The 16,221-nt window shown below is 38.5% G+C and overlaps 1 protein-coding gene across 1 annotated transcript in view; it reads left to right on the forward strand.

The window, feature by feature from the left end:
• The window catches only part of BICC1 (BicC family RNA binding protein 1), a 91,722-nt gene extending 75,996 nt beyond the window's left edge, over positions 1–15,726 (forward strand). The window contains exons 10-21 of the mRNA XM_039554054.1: positions 17–203; positions 1,595–1,753; positions 2,124–2,320; positions 2,616–2,757; positions 3,702–3,858; positions 5,213–5,378; positions 6,593–6,632; positions 7,282–7,436; positions 9,135–9,288; positions 10,907–11,067; positions 11,523–11,622; positions 12,749–15,726. Of these exons, the coding sequence (XP_039409988.1) occupies positions 17–203; positions 1,595–1,753; positions 2,124–2,320; positions 2,616–2,757; positions 3,702–3,858; positions 5,213–5,378; positions 6,593–6,632; positions 7,282–7,436; positions 9,135–9,288; positions 10,907–11,067; positions 11,523–11,622; positions 12,749–12,879 (1,749 nt within the window). The 3' untranslated portion in view covers positions 12,880–15,726. The remainder of the gene's footprint in view (positions 1–16; positions 204–1,594; positions 1,754–2,123; positions 2,321–2,615; positions 2,758–3,701; positions 3,859–5,212; positions 5,379–6,592; positions 6,633–7,281; positions 7,437–9,134; positions 9,289–10,906; positions 11,068–11,522; positions 11,623–12,748) is intronic.
• The last annotated feature ends 495 nt before the right edge of the window (positions 15,727–16,221 follow it).

A 16,221-nucleotide genomic window follows, 5' to 3' on the forward strand; every position in this document is an offset into this window, starting at 1 on the left:
TTTTCTTTCCCTGCAGTCTGTGATTGTAAAAAGCGTTGAACGAAATGCCTTAAATATGTACGAGGCACGGAAATGCCTCTTGGGACTTGAAAGTAGCGGAGTCACCATAGTATCAAATCCCTCTACTGTCTCATGCCCTGTTGGTCTGTCTTGTCCTGGTTTGGATATTTTGTCCTCAGCAGGGCTAGGACTCACTGGACTTGGTATGTATTCGTTATATTTATATTTTTTTGATATAGGCTTGTTTGAAACTTAATTCACTTGTACTAGGAAAAAAGAGCAGATGTGTGTTTTGCGTAAGGAGCCGTGTTAAAGCATTGGAGAATTGCAACAGCTTCTGGTTGTTATAAAACCTCTCCAAGGCTTTTGTAATCAGGTTTGGGACTCATCCCTGTAGAAAAATCTATGGAAACACGCAAACCACTCAGCTGAAAGTGTAAGGCAGGGAAATACAGGTGAGGCAGGACATGGCTTTTACAGCTTCTTTGGGTGTATGATGTCTCAGGCTGTCCTGAATTTGGGTGGGTACTGAAGCCTGTCAACAATACCATGAAAGTTAGCATAGCAAACACCACATTTCAGTTCAGTATCTCACTGTAATTGAGGGATCCACGTGCTTCTAGCTTAGACCTTACTTATCAGTTGAAATTTAGGACAGAAATGAGTAAGCTTCCTATCTTAACATAATTTTGTAGAAGCAGCTCATAGTCCAGACTGGAATTACTATTTTTTTTTCAAGCTCTGCAAATACCTTTGTACCGGAAGTGTATAGATAGAAAAAACAAGCAGTCCCAAAGGAAACCAGTGACAAATCTTGACACAAATTCTTGAAACTCTGAGTTCTCATGTAACCAACGTTGTCCCTTGTGACTGCCATGTGGGAGTGCTGTGTAGTTCCATGTCACATGCTTCCCTAGGGTCACACAGGAGAAAGTGTTTGTGCCATTTGACTGTGATTTTTAATGCTGCTTCTGTGACTGTTCTTGTCATGCTGCACTTTGGGGGGTTGGGTTTTTTTACCTTTTCAGTGTGTAGTGCTGAACTGCTTTGTGAATGGTCTTACACAAAGAGCTGGTTTGGGGGAATGCTTTGGGACTGATCAGTGCATTTGGGGGATGATTTGCAGCCTGTGTCGAAGGTGCAAAAAGGAATTGAATAGCTGTTAGTGTGCAAGTAGTGGTTAATTGACAGGAGCTTCTGAGAGAAACGTTATTGTGTGAAATGAAAGTGAGGTGGTGCAGTACAGGTGCTTTCTTGTCTCTGTGATGCTGCTTTGGAACAAACCATCAGAAGCAACAGAGGGGATGCAAAGGGATGCCAGGGCTGAGAAGCAGTCAGTGCAGACTCTTTGTTATGACAAGAGAAGTAGAAGGACATAAAAGATGCTCCAATTCTCCTTGGATATATGATGCCCAGTTTAAGAACAAGCATGGTGCACCAAATGAACAGCAGGTTTAATGTTACAATTTGTTTGTGAAATACAGGCTGGTGCCACTTCATGGGGGTTTGTTCTGTTTCTTTTCGATTGGTACTTTTGTGAAGAATGTTTTCCTGTAAGTCTTAACTAAATATTTACTTGCATGATTTTTTGCAGGCCTTCTAGGTCCAACAGCCCTGTCAGTCAACACCTCAACTGCTCCAAACTCTCTGTTGAATGCCCTCAATAGCTCTGTGAGCCCTTTGCAGAGTCCAAGTTCAGGCACGCCCAGTCCCACATTATGGGCAACATCTCTTGCTAACACAAACACCACAGGTCGGTAGAAGTTTAATGTGAATTAAATGAACTGTGCAACACCAAGTCATTAGAGTGGCAGTTGACAAATCCAGAATCATTAATTCTTTGGAACCTTAATTCCTACACTTACTTAGCACAGATGAATAAATATGCAAATTTAAAGTTATAACTTAATATATGACATGCTGTCAAATGCAGTGTTTCCATCTGTTTTATGTAGAAAATGAAGTTAACCTACCCAGATAAAGCATTATGGTTTTGGCATGCAATTCTAATGGAAACTTTTTAGTAATTTATTATAGCTACATAAAGATTTATATAAAGTAGTGTAATGCCTGAGGAAGTTAAATGAGAAACTTAATCAGAACATAACCAAATTTTGTTACAGGTTTTTCTGCTATTCCACACCTAATGATACCATCTACTGCCCAAGCAACCTTAACTAGTATTCTGCTGTCTGGAGTGCCTAATTATGGTCAAAACACTCCATCTCCACCACCAGGCTTGACTCCTGTTGAAGTCCATGTTAATGGCATGCAATCAGAAAGCAAAAAAGGCTCCCCTTCTTTAAATGGTCATGTAAAGGTAAGTGATACTATACTGGAGAACCAGATTTCTTTGTACTAGACCTCTACTAAGAAAAGCTGAAAGAGAAAACTAGCTATATTAGTAGATTCATAAAGCTTCTAAGTTTAAAAACAAACAGCAGTGTATTTGAACATGACTTAAAGATTGAAAAATAGAACATTCAAACATACTGTTCTCTTACTGTTCTCCAGGAATAGATTCCTTGTTATCCTACACAGATAGAAAAGGGAAATTGTTTCAATATTTCCTTAAGCATAAAAATCACCTCAGTGATTTGTGACAATCTTTTCAGGCCTCAAATATCAAGTATGCTGCACTGTCTGCCACATCGCTGGGAGAAAATGTGTTGACCACAAACCACAGTGATGCAGTAAGGCAAACAAGTGCTCATGGGGCCTCAGAACAAGTAGCTGCCAAGGCAAATAGTGAAGAAGGTAAGATTTTGATATTGCATTCCTTTGTTTGGTAGTGTTTGTACAGTCTGTGTACAGTTCACGATACAAAAATGTGAAGATATTCTCTGAGAGTTGTTTTTGCAACCATGTTTAAGGAAAAGATTGCTGGATCTCAGATTCATTGTCAAAGAAAGTAAATAGAACCTGTAGTAACTGAGCTGTGCTGTTGATAGAAACACCTTAAATCAACATAAATGTACTTGCAACATTTTACTTATTCCCTAGGAGCAGAGGGAGATAAGCTGCTGTACAAAAATACTAAAATCCTCAGAGGGTAACTAAACTCTTCTGGTTTAAATGATGTTTTATTTTTGCTTTTTAACAAAAGCAAATAATTAATGTCTCTGGGAAGGTTTTTGCAGGAAATTGTGTAGATCTAACCTAGACACTGGGAAACAATTTTATTTGCATGTTTTGCAACAGCATTTCAGTTATACTGCCTTTTAAAAGCTAAAGTGCTTAACTGTCCCCATCATTCTTGGAGGGAGGGAAAGCCAGTTCCACTTGAAGCTTGTGAAAACATGTTCTAAAGATACTTGAAGTGGGGGGAGCTCTTATTCCAGCAGAAGCTACCTGAGCACCTGGCAAAGTCTATTAAAACCGGGTATAAAATCAAATTTCTTCAGAATACTTAGTCACTTTGAATTGTCAGTCTTCACGTTTAATATTAATTAATATTACTTAAAATAAATATTTGAAAAAAGGAAATACTTAGTGTGACTACTATATATGTGAATACTGACACCTTTTTTGTGCATTTGAACATACACATCTTGACTTCTTAACCTTGACCAAAGAGTTATCCCTGAAGATGGTCCTGTAGGGAGGAGGAGGAGGTTTTCTCCCATAGTTATCATTCCTGCAGCAAGCTCACTAGGACACAGCAGGGTGGTTGTTTAACTCTCCTTTTATTGGCCTTGTAGGTTGCAACGATGCTTTTGTAGAAGTGGGCATGCCCCGCAGTCCGTCCCATTCAGCAAACACCAGTGACCTGAAGCAGATGATGAGCTCTTCCAAGCAGGCCTGTGCCAAGAGGCAAACGGTGGAATTACTGCAAGGCACCAAAAACTCCCACTTACAGTAAGCTGAGTGTATAAACACAGATTAGTGGAACTTTCACAATGCAAAATTACTTCACGTGTTTTTGTACATAGAAGGGAGGGTTCAGTCATAAGATACTCAAAGAACTGATTTAATTTGGCCTTGATTTTCCATCACGTTAGGCATTAATTTAGCCCCCAGTTTGTCTGATAACTGCAGACTTCGAATGCTTTTTGTTCATCCTATTTGTCTTTGAGTTTAAAAAAATGTCTTTTCTCTCCCACAAAAGAACGGAGATCCTTGTCAGAGGAACTTTCATTACCTGTTTCTAAAGTATACATTTTTGCACTTTCCTTCTTTATTGATTGCTTAGAGGATAATTTGACAGCTTTTTCCTTTTGTGTGTACCTGAGGCTGTTTTCTTAGGAAAGCTGCGTTCAGGGCATAGCAGCATGTTCTCAAACACTTGTCTCAGTAATGATTTTGGTTGGGTTGGCTCTTTAATGACCCAGCAGTGGGAAAGGCTCATTTGAGTCATAATACATCTTGGCAACACAGGTTTTGTTCTAAATGCAATGTTTTTGTCTGACATACTCATGTTCTCACTGTTTGTTTGGGAACTGTTTATCACCACTCTTCTGAGACACATATTTTCTTTTGCTTCATTTATTTACACTCTTAAGGCTATGATATGTATTTCATTAATTCTGCTTTCACAGTTTAAAAATCCAAGGAATCCTGCTAACCAAATTCGGTTGTTTGTGTGTCTTGCTCTTTTTGTTGAGGACATAGTGCTCCACAGTTTCCTTGGGGGTAGTAGTTTACAGCTTCAAAAACAGGATCACTTTGCTTTGAAGTAAGAGTTTATACTGTTCTAGCGTAGGCCTGAAATGCGGCCAAGGTTTAGAAAAATAAAATTGCATTGAGAGGTAATGTAGGCATGTAGGACTGCAGTTTTTGAAGCTGTGAAAGCAAGTAGGACCTATGTCAAGTTTCTTAGTCCCTATTATGCAATCTCTCTTTATCCTACGAGTGTGAACCTGTTTGAACTGCTGGCCTGAGCAAGGCTAAATGGGAAATCACACTGTGTAGGGATTACATGCAATATTTCCAGACCCCAGACAGTTCAAAACTGAATCTGTAAACTATGCTTCTTAGTGATACAGGAAGGAGAAACACTGCTTTCCTTCACTGACAGAGAAAAAGGTACAGGAGAGCTGAAACTTTTGGAAATATTGCTGAAAATGCAGAGATCTTTGTGTACGGACATGTCTTGAGTTTGGCTGCCAGACTTGTCCGGGTGAAGCCCAGTTACCAGAACCGCACTGAGCGCTCGCTGCTGGCGCAGAGGCAGCCTGAGCAGCCTGAGCTAACAGTGCCTTTGTCCCCGCAGCACTGCGGACAGGCTGCTCTCCGAGGCAGAGCTGGGTGCCCCGGAAAGCCCCGTGGCTGATAAGAAGGCCCCGGGCAGCGAGCGGGCGGCCGAGCGGGCGGCAGCCGCCCAGCAGAACTCCGAGAGAGCGCGTCTGGCTCCGCAGCCCTCCTTTGTAAATATGCAGGTAGGTCTCCCTGAATGAAGCCAATTAGGCATAAATATTGATACTGCAGAGTGAAGTTACCATAGAATGCAGAGGTGATTGGGGACTGGAGGCTGAATTGTCATTACCAGTTCAGTAAAAGTATTCACAGCCAAGCCATCAACTGCTTCAACTGAGGAGTGGTTTGTCAATGAAAAGTCTTGAGAACAGAAAAGCTCTTCGTTTCTCTTGAGTAAGAAAAGTTTAAGTACACAAAGTTGGGTGGCTGTATTTGTCTCCATCATTTGCCTGTAAGAAGTCTTACATTGTTGCTTCAAGAGAATTATAGCTACAAAATAAATTTCACACCTTCTCATACTTAATTAACTTGGTTAATTACAGCCTACAAATACAAACTACTGCCATGTTACTGCAACTCTCCCCAAAGAGAGAGGAGACCCCTTTGTCAGGAAGCAGTAACAGGATTATTTTCAGTATAGATCTATTGGAGTGTGGGCATAACCAGACTGTGTGGAGTAGTCGAACAAGAGAAAGATTAGTGTTTTGCAGCCCTTTTCCTTAGTTATTCCTCTAGTTATTTTTAGTAGAGAATGTAACACTTCAGGCTAATACAGCATTTTTGTAGTTTTGTGTGTTTAGATTTCCTGATTTGTAGTTCAACAAAGTGTAGCTTGTTTAATCAGGGGTATTTAAACTTCACATTTTCCACTGACACAGGTAGAACACATACAAAAGTTCTTTGAATTATCTCAAAACTTAAGTTCTTTTCCTTTCACAAAATGAATGCATGAAGGAGAAGTAAACCTGAAAGATTATTAAAAATAACTGTGGTGGCTAGACTTGCTGAGATATATTACCTTTTTCGTACTGTTGAGGAATGTTTTAAATGCCAAGAATAGATGGTTAAGGAGAGAAACTATGCTTGAAAGATGTCTCATTAAAAAAAAATTGAAGAAAAATTCATTCCTCCTAAGCATTTTGTAAATATACTGCTTTAGCCTCGCTCAAATGGAAATCAGATAGTTATTTAAAATCTTTATCTATGTTTCAATGAACACTTTAAGTAACTAGGGCTCTAACTGGGCTACTGTGAAATTACTGTGCAGTATTTCAGGTTTCTCCTAGATGTATTCAGTGGCCACTTTGCAAACCTTTGTTTTCACAAAGAGATGACTACTGGAGTGACATTTAGTTAGAATGGCAATTAAATGATCTTCTGCGTGTTTCATTTTTAGGCATTTGACTATGAACAGAAGAAACTACTAGCAACCAAAGGTATGTGGATGAACAGTGACTTCTGAAAAGTTTGTTGATACTGAGATGAAATGGTTTCCTGAACTTTGTTTTGTAATCCAGTTTTTAATAAAATCTGGAAGTGGTAGTGAAACATTTGCTTTATGTTCCAAAAATTTCTTAATACCAACACAGTATAAAATACAGTGTAAGCAGCTTGCAGGTGGGATGTGTAAGTAAATCCATGAGCAAATGACCAATATTGTTTTCAGAGAGCTCATTACTGTAATACTTCCCTTTATTTGGATGCAAATTTAACTTTAAGGTGTTTGTCACATCAGCTAAATGACCTCTTGCTTCAGGGATAAATTGAGTTGTAGAATTGGTAAGAGGCTTAACCATATCTTTGACCCTGTTAAATAATAAACCAAATTACCCATTCACTAAAAGAAAAACAGAAGCTTCTCTCTTTGAAACAGATACGATTCTTTGGCTTCCATGCAGCCCTGTGGGACTTAACTATCTTCTGGCAGAGTAAATTGCCTTAAGGAAGGGTAGGATTCAAGCTGTGTAGCAAGTGGAGGTGTTTAGAGTGTGCTGGGCTCAAGCTGTTAGCAAACATGATTTCAGTCCTATCCTCTCAGTACTTCTACTAAGGCTGAGATTTACTGATTTGTCTCTGTATTTTCAGCTATGTTAAAGAAGCCAGTGGTAACAGAAGTGAGAACTCCAACAAATACATGGAGTGGTTTGGGGTTCTCTAAATCAATGCCTGCAGAAACTATCAAGGAGCTAAGAAGAGCGAATCATGTATCGTACAAGCCTTCCATGACCACCACATATGAGGTATATAAAAGTATATTGTAATGGAAGTTTACTTTCAGTAAGTTGTTTCTCTTGAGATATGTCTATAACTTCCGGAAAAAAAATCTTGCGGATACCTGTTCTAAATATTTTTTATGGTGAAAAGTATTTCTTACATAAGTATTAAGGCATATGGAATACATTCAGCCCAACACAAAGTTAGATCTGTTTTATAGGCAAGTCATAGAGCATAGAGGTCTGCTTCTTAAAATATCTTTGTTTAAAGCAGCTTCAAACAACTTAAGGAGCAAACATCCCAGTAGTTGCAAGCAAGCAGCAGGGCTTTAGTAACCTAATGAAAACTGTGTATGTATGACAGATAATCTATATGATGTGTATCACTGCACAGAGGAGGAGAACAGTAGAACGAGCAGCTCATCTTTCCTTCTGTGCAGAGAACTGGGAGGGCTGTCTCTCCTTGCACTATGCACTGGGCTCAGAATTTTCCCAGGCAGAAAGCAGAGAGTCCAGCAAGTCTCTTCAGAAGAGTCCCAGCATGGGAATCTTACAGGGAATTTGTTCCCTTCTTCTCAAAGGCATTCTGAAGTTGCTTTTTAGTGTGCTTCCTTGCTGTAATCCTTCCCGGCTTCCACAGAGACACCTTTTTCTGTCCTGCTTATATAAAATGTAAATGGTATGTTTCTTAAAGAAGGGGACTTCATAGTTCTCTAGGATATACTGTCTGTTAATGCAAAAGAAATATTCAGCCAGGACAAAAATGTGCCTTGGTGTTCTCCACTTGACATGTCAACTTTTTGAGCCATTCAGGTACATGCAGTAGGCTTGGCTACATGTAATGCAGTAGTAACCGGGGAAAGAAAAAGATGCAACCAAAATCTGCGATTACTTTTCTATGTTGGTTGAGCTGGAGTGGGCCTTTCTCCCAGGCCTTGATGTCTAAAATCTCTAAGTGGGTCTGTGATTCTAACCAAGAACACAGTGTTTCTTCAGGGGTGTCAGTTTTACTGAATAGTGTAAAAGATTGCTGCCTCCTAAGTGATGTTTTTCAGTCACAATTTGGTGCAAGTTTATAGAATTAAATTGTTCATTTCCACAATTTTTAGCTCATGTAAGTATGTGATATCTATAACGTCAATTTCTTTTGGGTATGTTGCCACTGAATGCTGCTGCCTTGTATTGCTACGTTCTCACCCACAGTGATGAGAGTTGATAATAAGTATTTCACAGGAATATGAAAACCTATTTTAAAAGATCACAGACAAAACAACTACAAATTTACAAGCCATTGCAGAATTGTTGTTGTATTATGTGCAAGACTGTTGTCAAGTAGTGTGTACTTGATCCACTTATCTTCAGATAAATGTTCTGTTATGTTCTCTTCCCTGTGAAGGGATGTAGTCAATAGATTGCTTTGTCTAGAATTTGTGTGGGAATTTGATGCCATGGAATTGTTTTGGAAACAAACTTGGAAATACTGAGAAATTTATTTTGAATCATGGTCTTTAAATAACTCCTGCTTAAAAACTGTAAACTGCATATGTTTTAAGCACACCTGCTGTTTTTGTGTCCGGTTTGCAATTATTTGACTATTGATCAACTGCCAAAAAGAATGTTTGCGAGCATTAAAAGCTGCTTTTTAACTGAGCTGCTTCAAAGAAAACATCTGAGTCACAATGAAACCTCTGTTTTCAGCCCAGATTTTCTTCCTGTTGTTTGCAGGGTTCATCCATGTCTCTCTCCCGGTCCAGCAGTCGGGAGCACCTGGGAAGTGGCAGTGAATCTGATAACTGGAGAGACCGGAATGGCCTTGGACCCACTGCTCATGATTTTGTCTCCTCAATTGGCAGCCCCAAACGGAAACAAAACAAATCAGGTTAATAAGCTCTTATCATCTGATTTTAAAAAAGTAATCATATTGATATCAATATTTATTTTGATATGAATGTATCCTGACTTCACTAGGGATTTAAATTACTGACACCTTGTAATAAATAATTACCTTTTTTTTTTTACAAATTTTTACAAAGAAGTGCAAGCTTGTGTAACATGATATACAAATAATGGTCCTAAAGGAAAACTTTTAAGGGTATTTGTCAAATGCCAGATATTCTTGCTTAAAAACTCTTTGCTGTCATGGAGTGGGTTTTTCAAGGTATACTGAAACCAGACCTCTACAAAGGCTTATTTCTAGACTGCTCTCATACTGCTCTGTTATCAGTGCAGCAACAGCCAGGGCTTTATGGGGCTATTTGCTCACTGGTGAAGTGATATTCCATGCTGAAACTGATTTTTAAAGCATGATTCTCTTCATGGGGATAAAATTTGCAAGAACATGTAGTGACAGGACAAGGGGGAGTGGCTACAAACTGAAACAGAATCGGTTTAGGTCAGATGTTACGAGAAAATTTTCCCTGTGAGCATGGTAAGGCCCTGGCACAGGGTGCCCAGAGAAGCTGTGGCTGCCCCATCCCTGGAAGTGCCCAAGGCCAGGTTGGATGGAGCCTGGGGCAACCTGGGATACTGGAAGGTGTCCCATGGCAGGGGTTGGAATGAGATGGGCTTTAAGGTCCCTTCCAACCCAGGCAATTCTGTGGACAGAAGCCTGTCCATGTGTTTGGCATGGCCTAGCATGATTTTAAATACTGCTTTCTGTGGACACAGGCTGTATGTTTTGTAATTACTTTTTTTAACGATGCTTGAAGTTTACGAATTAAAATTTTACTTTAGTTGAACTTACATTTTTTTAATAACTTAATAGATGCTTTTCTGGAAGAGTGAAAAGTGGAGGTAGAGAATAGTAAGTCCATACTACCTATCTGCTTTATGGGGAAATAAGTACTGTGGCTGTTTATACTTTTTGTTGTTGCATTTTCTTTTAAAGGTGAATAAACCTAAATCCCAAAGTACACAGATAATAAAATTTGTACATGGTAAGAAAGGATAACTCCAATTAGAGAAAATATTCATGGTTTTAAAAAGCACATTAGTTGAGCTGTGAATGGCTGCACGTCGCATTCTAAGTACTTGAAGAACTAAAAAGATGACACGTTTATTTGAAATCAATCTATTGATGTTTTCAACCTAATTGGACAACAATGGAAGTTCTAGGTTAATTAAAATAAATGAAGATTAAAATTATATTTACATGTGTGTTAGAAGAAAATTAGAAACACGAATACACTGGCAGTGAAAGAAAATGTTCTATGGCAGCTGTAGCTTTCCCAGAGAGTAAAATGTGTGGATAAAGGATAAAAGAAACAGCAATGAGTTGGCTGGACAAAAGTAGGTCTATAGAAAACAAACACTGGAACTTAATTAACAAAAAAATTGCTTTATACTGTTCATTCTCTTAGAGCACTGAGAAGCTTTTTTTTCCCTGTGAAATAAAGATTTGAATACTTCGTAAATTTAATGAGCTAGCTGAATATAATGTTGGTGGAAAACGATGCCCTTTTGTGATGTGTCTGAAAAGTGCACTTGTTCCCTTTCAGCTGAACACTATCTCAGTAGCAGTAACTACATGGACTGCATCTCCTCACTGACAGGAAGCAATGGCTGTAACCTCAACAGTTTGTTTAAGGGATCTGATCTGCCTGAGCTCTTCAGCAAGCTTGGTTTGGGCAAATACACAGATGTGTTCCAGCAGCAAGAGGTTGGTGTTCCCTCAAGAGGCACCTTGGTGTTGGTAGGATGTTTTCCAGCAGTAGTTGTTCTGTCTCTTCACCAAAAGCCACTTAGAACTCACTTTGTGACAGGATTTTCATGAGCTGTTCTTTCAAAGCTGGATCATAAATCTTAAAATTGTGGTAAATACTTAAAAGTCTCAAGACTCATAAATAAATATGAGTAACTAATTTTCTCTTCTTTTCCAGAACTGATTACTTTTTAATTTCTCCTTCTCTGTCAGAAATGTAGCAAATTGAGCAACTGTGTGAAGAAGCCATTGAAAAGCCATGATTGCTGTTTACATGCAAAGAATAGTTTGGCAGAGTAACTGTAAAATGCAGCAGGAAAAAAAAAATGAAGCTATTCTGAGCCACATGTATTACTTAATACTTTTGTGGAAAGACTTGTTTTGCATAATTTTCTTATTTCTTTTTACTCTAGATTGATCTGCAGACATTCCTTACTCTTACTGATCAAGATTTGAAAGAGTTGGGAATTACCACTTTTGGTGCCAGAAGAAAAATGCTGCTTGCAATCTCAGGTAAAAAACACTGAGTACCATTTATTGATTTTAAGCTTTGTTTGTATTCTTCTCACTCAAATTGTGTGTTTATAGCTGACAAAGGAAAAATGACTTGGAAAGACTGAAAAGTAAGGGTCTAGTCCACAGAGGTGATATTAGCTTGCCCCTCACGACAGGTGCTTAAACCCAGGCTTTACAGAGCTTTCCCATGACCTCATAACAGCTCACTTGGAATAGTCCTGTAAAGCTGGAACTTGGTAGAAAGTTCAGCTCACAGCAGGAGTTTGATGCCCTGAACTTGAGGGTCCAGGAATCTCTGGGATTACAGGCCCTGCAGGGTCTGAACAGCACTACATACCAGTCAGAACTGGCATTTTCAACCTTTTGGTTCCCTACCCCCATTTTATTGATTAGCAGAGCAGTCATCCTACTGGGAAAAAGTGCCTGCTTTTGGGGGACTTTGTGGGGGTTTTTTTCTGGTTTTTGGTTTGCAAATGTACTTAGTTCAGTAGCAGTCATGAAAATCTATGTAATCTCTCGGGGATTTGTATCTAGCACAGAGTTTACAAGAACAGGAAAGTGGGGGAAAGAAAAATATTTTGGATGAGTTATTACTAACACAAGATTAGGGTGCATGTTTAAATGACAGGTGAGCATCTGTTTTTTCTCAAAGTCCTTGTTAAAATACTGCTTAAGTTTTATGTTGAAATGAAGAATTGTGCATTGAGAAATTATCAAGTTAGTAGTAAGCTTTTCTGTCAATCTCAGTCCACACTGCATGGTTGTGCCTCCAGGAAGATTGCAGCCTTTGAATATTATAACAAACTTTTTTAAGTTCCAGCTATGTCAATTTGATCTAAATCAATATTGCAAAAAAGGATCTGCTTCACACTATACCATTGAGAAATAAGAACTGCCCCAAGTAGATGCCTGCATCCCAAGGACCCTCTGAGTCTTAACCTGACACTCATATTATCCTGTTGAACTGTTAATTGAAGGAGTACCTCACAGATATTTTCAGTGCATACTGTGTCTGTCTAAAATACTTTGTTCCTTTAAACAGAAGTTTTGCATTTGGTTTAGATCAAAACATTAAAATGAATTTCTGATGGGAGATTTCTGTGGGTGTGCTTGACCTCTCCAGAACTGAACAAAAACCGAAGAAAGCTCTTTGACCCATCCAACATCCGTGCCTCGTTCCTGGAAGGGGGAGCCAGTGGGAGACTGCCGCGCCAGTATCACTCGGACATTGCCAGTGTCAGCGGGCGCTGGTAGCAGGAGCTTGGGCTCAGAAATCAGCTGGAAAGATGGACATGGCAATCCTGTGGACAGCCTTCACTGCACACCACCCTCTGCACTTTGGGAGTTTGGGTGTCAAGGACCAAAGCGTTTTGTCTGCACAGTACTGTGCCAAAAAAATCAGAGAGAACACATTTTGTCAGTTGTCTTTTGAAACACCAAATGTGGGTTATGTTTTACTCTTGTAGATTGGACAGAATTTGCAATAATAATAATAATATAGGGTTCTTTGTTTAGTATTTTATTACCTATAACTATAATGTATGCACTGAATTTTGTACTTTGTTGAATGAAGGAAGAATGAAGAGCTGGGATGCCAGAGAGCATAGATTTGGCTTTATCAAGATGGTTTTTTCTGGTACTGCTTAAAATAATTATTGAGGTCTTTCTGCACTTTACGTGTTCTGATTTCTTGTCCTGTGGAAATTTATTTCTCTCTTTCATTTCCATATCAATTTTTATATTGGCACTAATCAAATTTTTTCAGGTGTTCCTACATTAAGTCACATCTCACTATAATGGTACTAGAAACTGGTTCTTACGCAGATTTTTGGTTTTCTTCTCTCTGTCTCCCCAGTAGTTATCTGAAGAGATTGTTCCAAAATCAAGTCACTTGGTAGTGGACCAGTCCTGTTATGCTCTTATGAAGCAGTCTAATGCTGCCTGCAATAATACTCACTGTAACAGATGCAATGAAAGACCAAAATGGACCTTGCAATATTAACCCTTTGCAGTCAACATATTTAACTGCTGCCTGTTATGCTAAAACTGTTTTCAATGGTTGTTTCAAAGCAAAGGGCTATTTTTAGTACCCTGCCACTAAAGGACACTTATTTATATCAGACTTTTATTTTTAGATTCTATACACCTACAATACGTAACAGATTAAACTGATCTACTGCAGATTTATGGTAGAGACTGAAAGGCATTCATCAAACTAGAGCTCTGGGCTGTCAGTTTGATTAAACAGACAACTAATCTAATTTGACAAGACAGCACTGTTGCCATTTAATAAATGACTCGTATTTCTTACATGACTATGCATGCAGCAATGAAGTGACCTACATAAAATAGGTGTAATAGCATCTGTTTTGTTTGATCTAGATTTGTAATTGTCAGCTGCAGAAGTGTTTGAAACTTTGGAGATGAACTATTTCTGAAACAAGTTATGTTCAACAGAAAGAGTCCATGTTGTAAGTGGCTAGAGCTAACTTTTGCATTCTTATACTGTGAAAGTCCAAAAAATTTGGCAATGTTATTCTTCTGTCCTTACAGATGTTGTGTTATGGGTTTATGAAGGGTTTCAGTGTAATGAAGGAATCCATAAAGTGCCTCTTTTTGCAATGCAATGTGTAGTTTCCAAGCATTAATTGAAAAGCATTCCCATGAGAAATATTGTGAATTACCTTACCTCTACTGTAATGTATTATTTATGTTCAGTGTACAAGCCTTTTGAGATGGACATAAACCACTGTCAAGTGCTCTTAACAGAAGGCATTAGAATAATATTTACAGTAGTTGGGGTTTATGCAAAAATGGGTGAGAGAGTTTTGACACTTTCCATGGATAATTCTTTCTCTTAAGGTGAGAATGCAAAATGATGTATGGATAAATTTGCACACACAAAGGGAATTTAAAGAGACTATTACTTGAGGGCATAGACCAAGCAATAATATAAAGTCTTGTGGTTAGCTAAAAATTGCTGCTCAGTGCTCATTTCAGCCATATCTACTTAATGGTGTATAACTGGGTGACTTCCCCTGTAGATCCAGTAGCAGCTTCGTCTGGTTTAAAAATGGTACTGCAGATGTGACTGGCTAAAACTGTATCTGGTACTCACACAGTTGTTCACACCAAGCTCCTGTGCCCAACACCAAGAGTCCATATCCATGTGTCAGAGATTTGTGTGGACGTGTGTCACACAGGCAAGAGTGACTTCATGGAAACCCTCTTGGAAGCCACAACTTCTCATTCTAAAGCTGTTTTCACTTGTGCTTACTCCTAAGCATGCAGATAGTTCCATTCACAGGGACTATTTATGTGCTTACAGATAAGCTGTCATTTAAATGTTTGCATTTGCAAGCCCAGTGCTTACAAATCAAATTGTATTCAGACTCATTATTTTGTGAAATATTTTTAATGAAATAAATATTCAGCAACACTTTGTACAGAATTTTCTGCAACCCCTTTCTTGCTTATTTTGCCTAAACCTAAAAGCATCCTAAAGCTTTACACTCAGATTTTTAGTCTTTTTAAGTACGTGCTATGTATCCAGACGGTACTATACTCAGAAACTGATTTTCTTACAGTATTAAGTTGATGTGGTCTTTTGCTGAGCAGTGCTTATTTCATTTACACCAAAGTGGAAAATTTCCCATGAACAACATTATTTTTCAGTAGGGTTTCACATAAAAAAAAAAAAAAGAACACACTGGAAGTAAAGAAAATTCTCACTTACTTTGATTCCACAAAGGGAAAATAACAGTACAGTGTATCGTATTGTTAGTGTTACATTATGCACAAATATTTGACTTGCTACATAAAATGTTAGTTTAAAATCTGTGCCTTAATAGTGACCAGTTATCTGTAAATATAGAGCAGATACAGATTGTATTTTTGTGGGTTGTGTCCTTTTAGTGATTTTTTTAAAAAATAAAAGTTGAAATTAAAACATTAAAAATGGAAATTTTCAAAACTAATCAGTGTTGCATAAAATAAATTTATATAACTCCCTTGTATTCTGATTGGTTCATGAAGTATTTTTATATAGACCCAGTTCCAGGGATGCTTGCTTGTTAATAAAATATAAAAAGCAGTATTTGACATAATTGCAACATGTTTCTTTCACATGTTAATGTTTCATGTGTTTTACTGTTCTTTTTATATCACATACAGTGTCTTTGTCTAGCTTTTAAATGAAAATGCTTTTTTGGGGTGCCTCTCCTTAATCTAAGAGGAGTTAATAGCAGGTTTTAGGAGTTTGCTCATGACTTGTATTCTTTCTTTGGTCTTCCCATTTTAATGACTGTTTTGGTCAGGTTAGCAGAGAGTTGTGTATGTTCTTTCACAATGCTCATTGTACTGTCACTTCCAGTGTAGAAGTAGGGGGGAAGAAAAGGAATTCTTTCTTTGGGCTGCTGGGACATGACCAGTCAGCCTGGCGAGAGGCACAGCAGTCACACTGAGGTAATGTGCACACAACAAATACAGTCAGTCCTGTCTCTTTGCTCCACAGGTGCTCATACAGGTTCGGTATTGCTCTACCTCACTCAGTGCTTTCAGGCATCTCGTTATCCCAGCCTAATGTGGTCTCTGTTT

This window comes from Corvus cornix, chromosome 6 (genome assembly GCF_000738735.6).
Source record: "Corvus cornix cornix isolate S_Up_H32 chromosome 6, ASM73873v5, whole genome shotgun sequence".
NCBI lineage: Eukaryota > Metazoa > Chordata > Aves > Passeriformes > Corvidae > Corvus > Corvus cornix.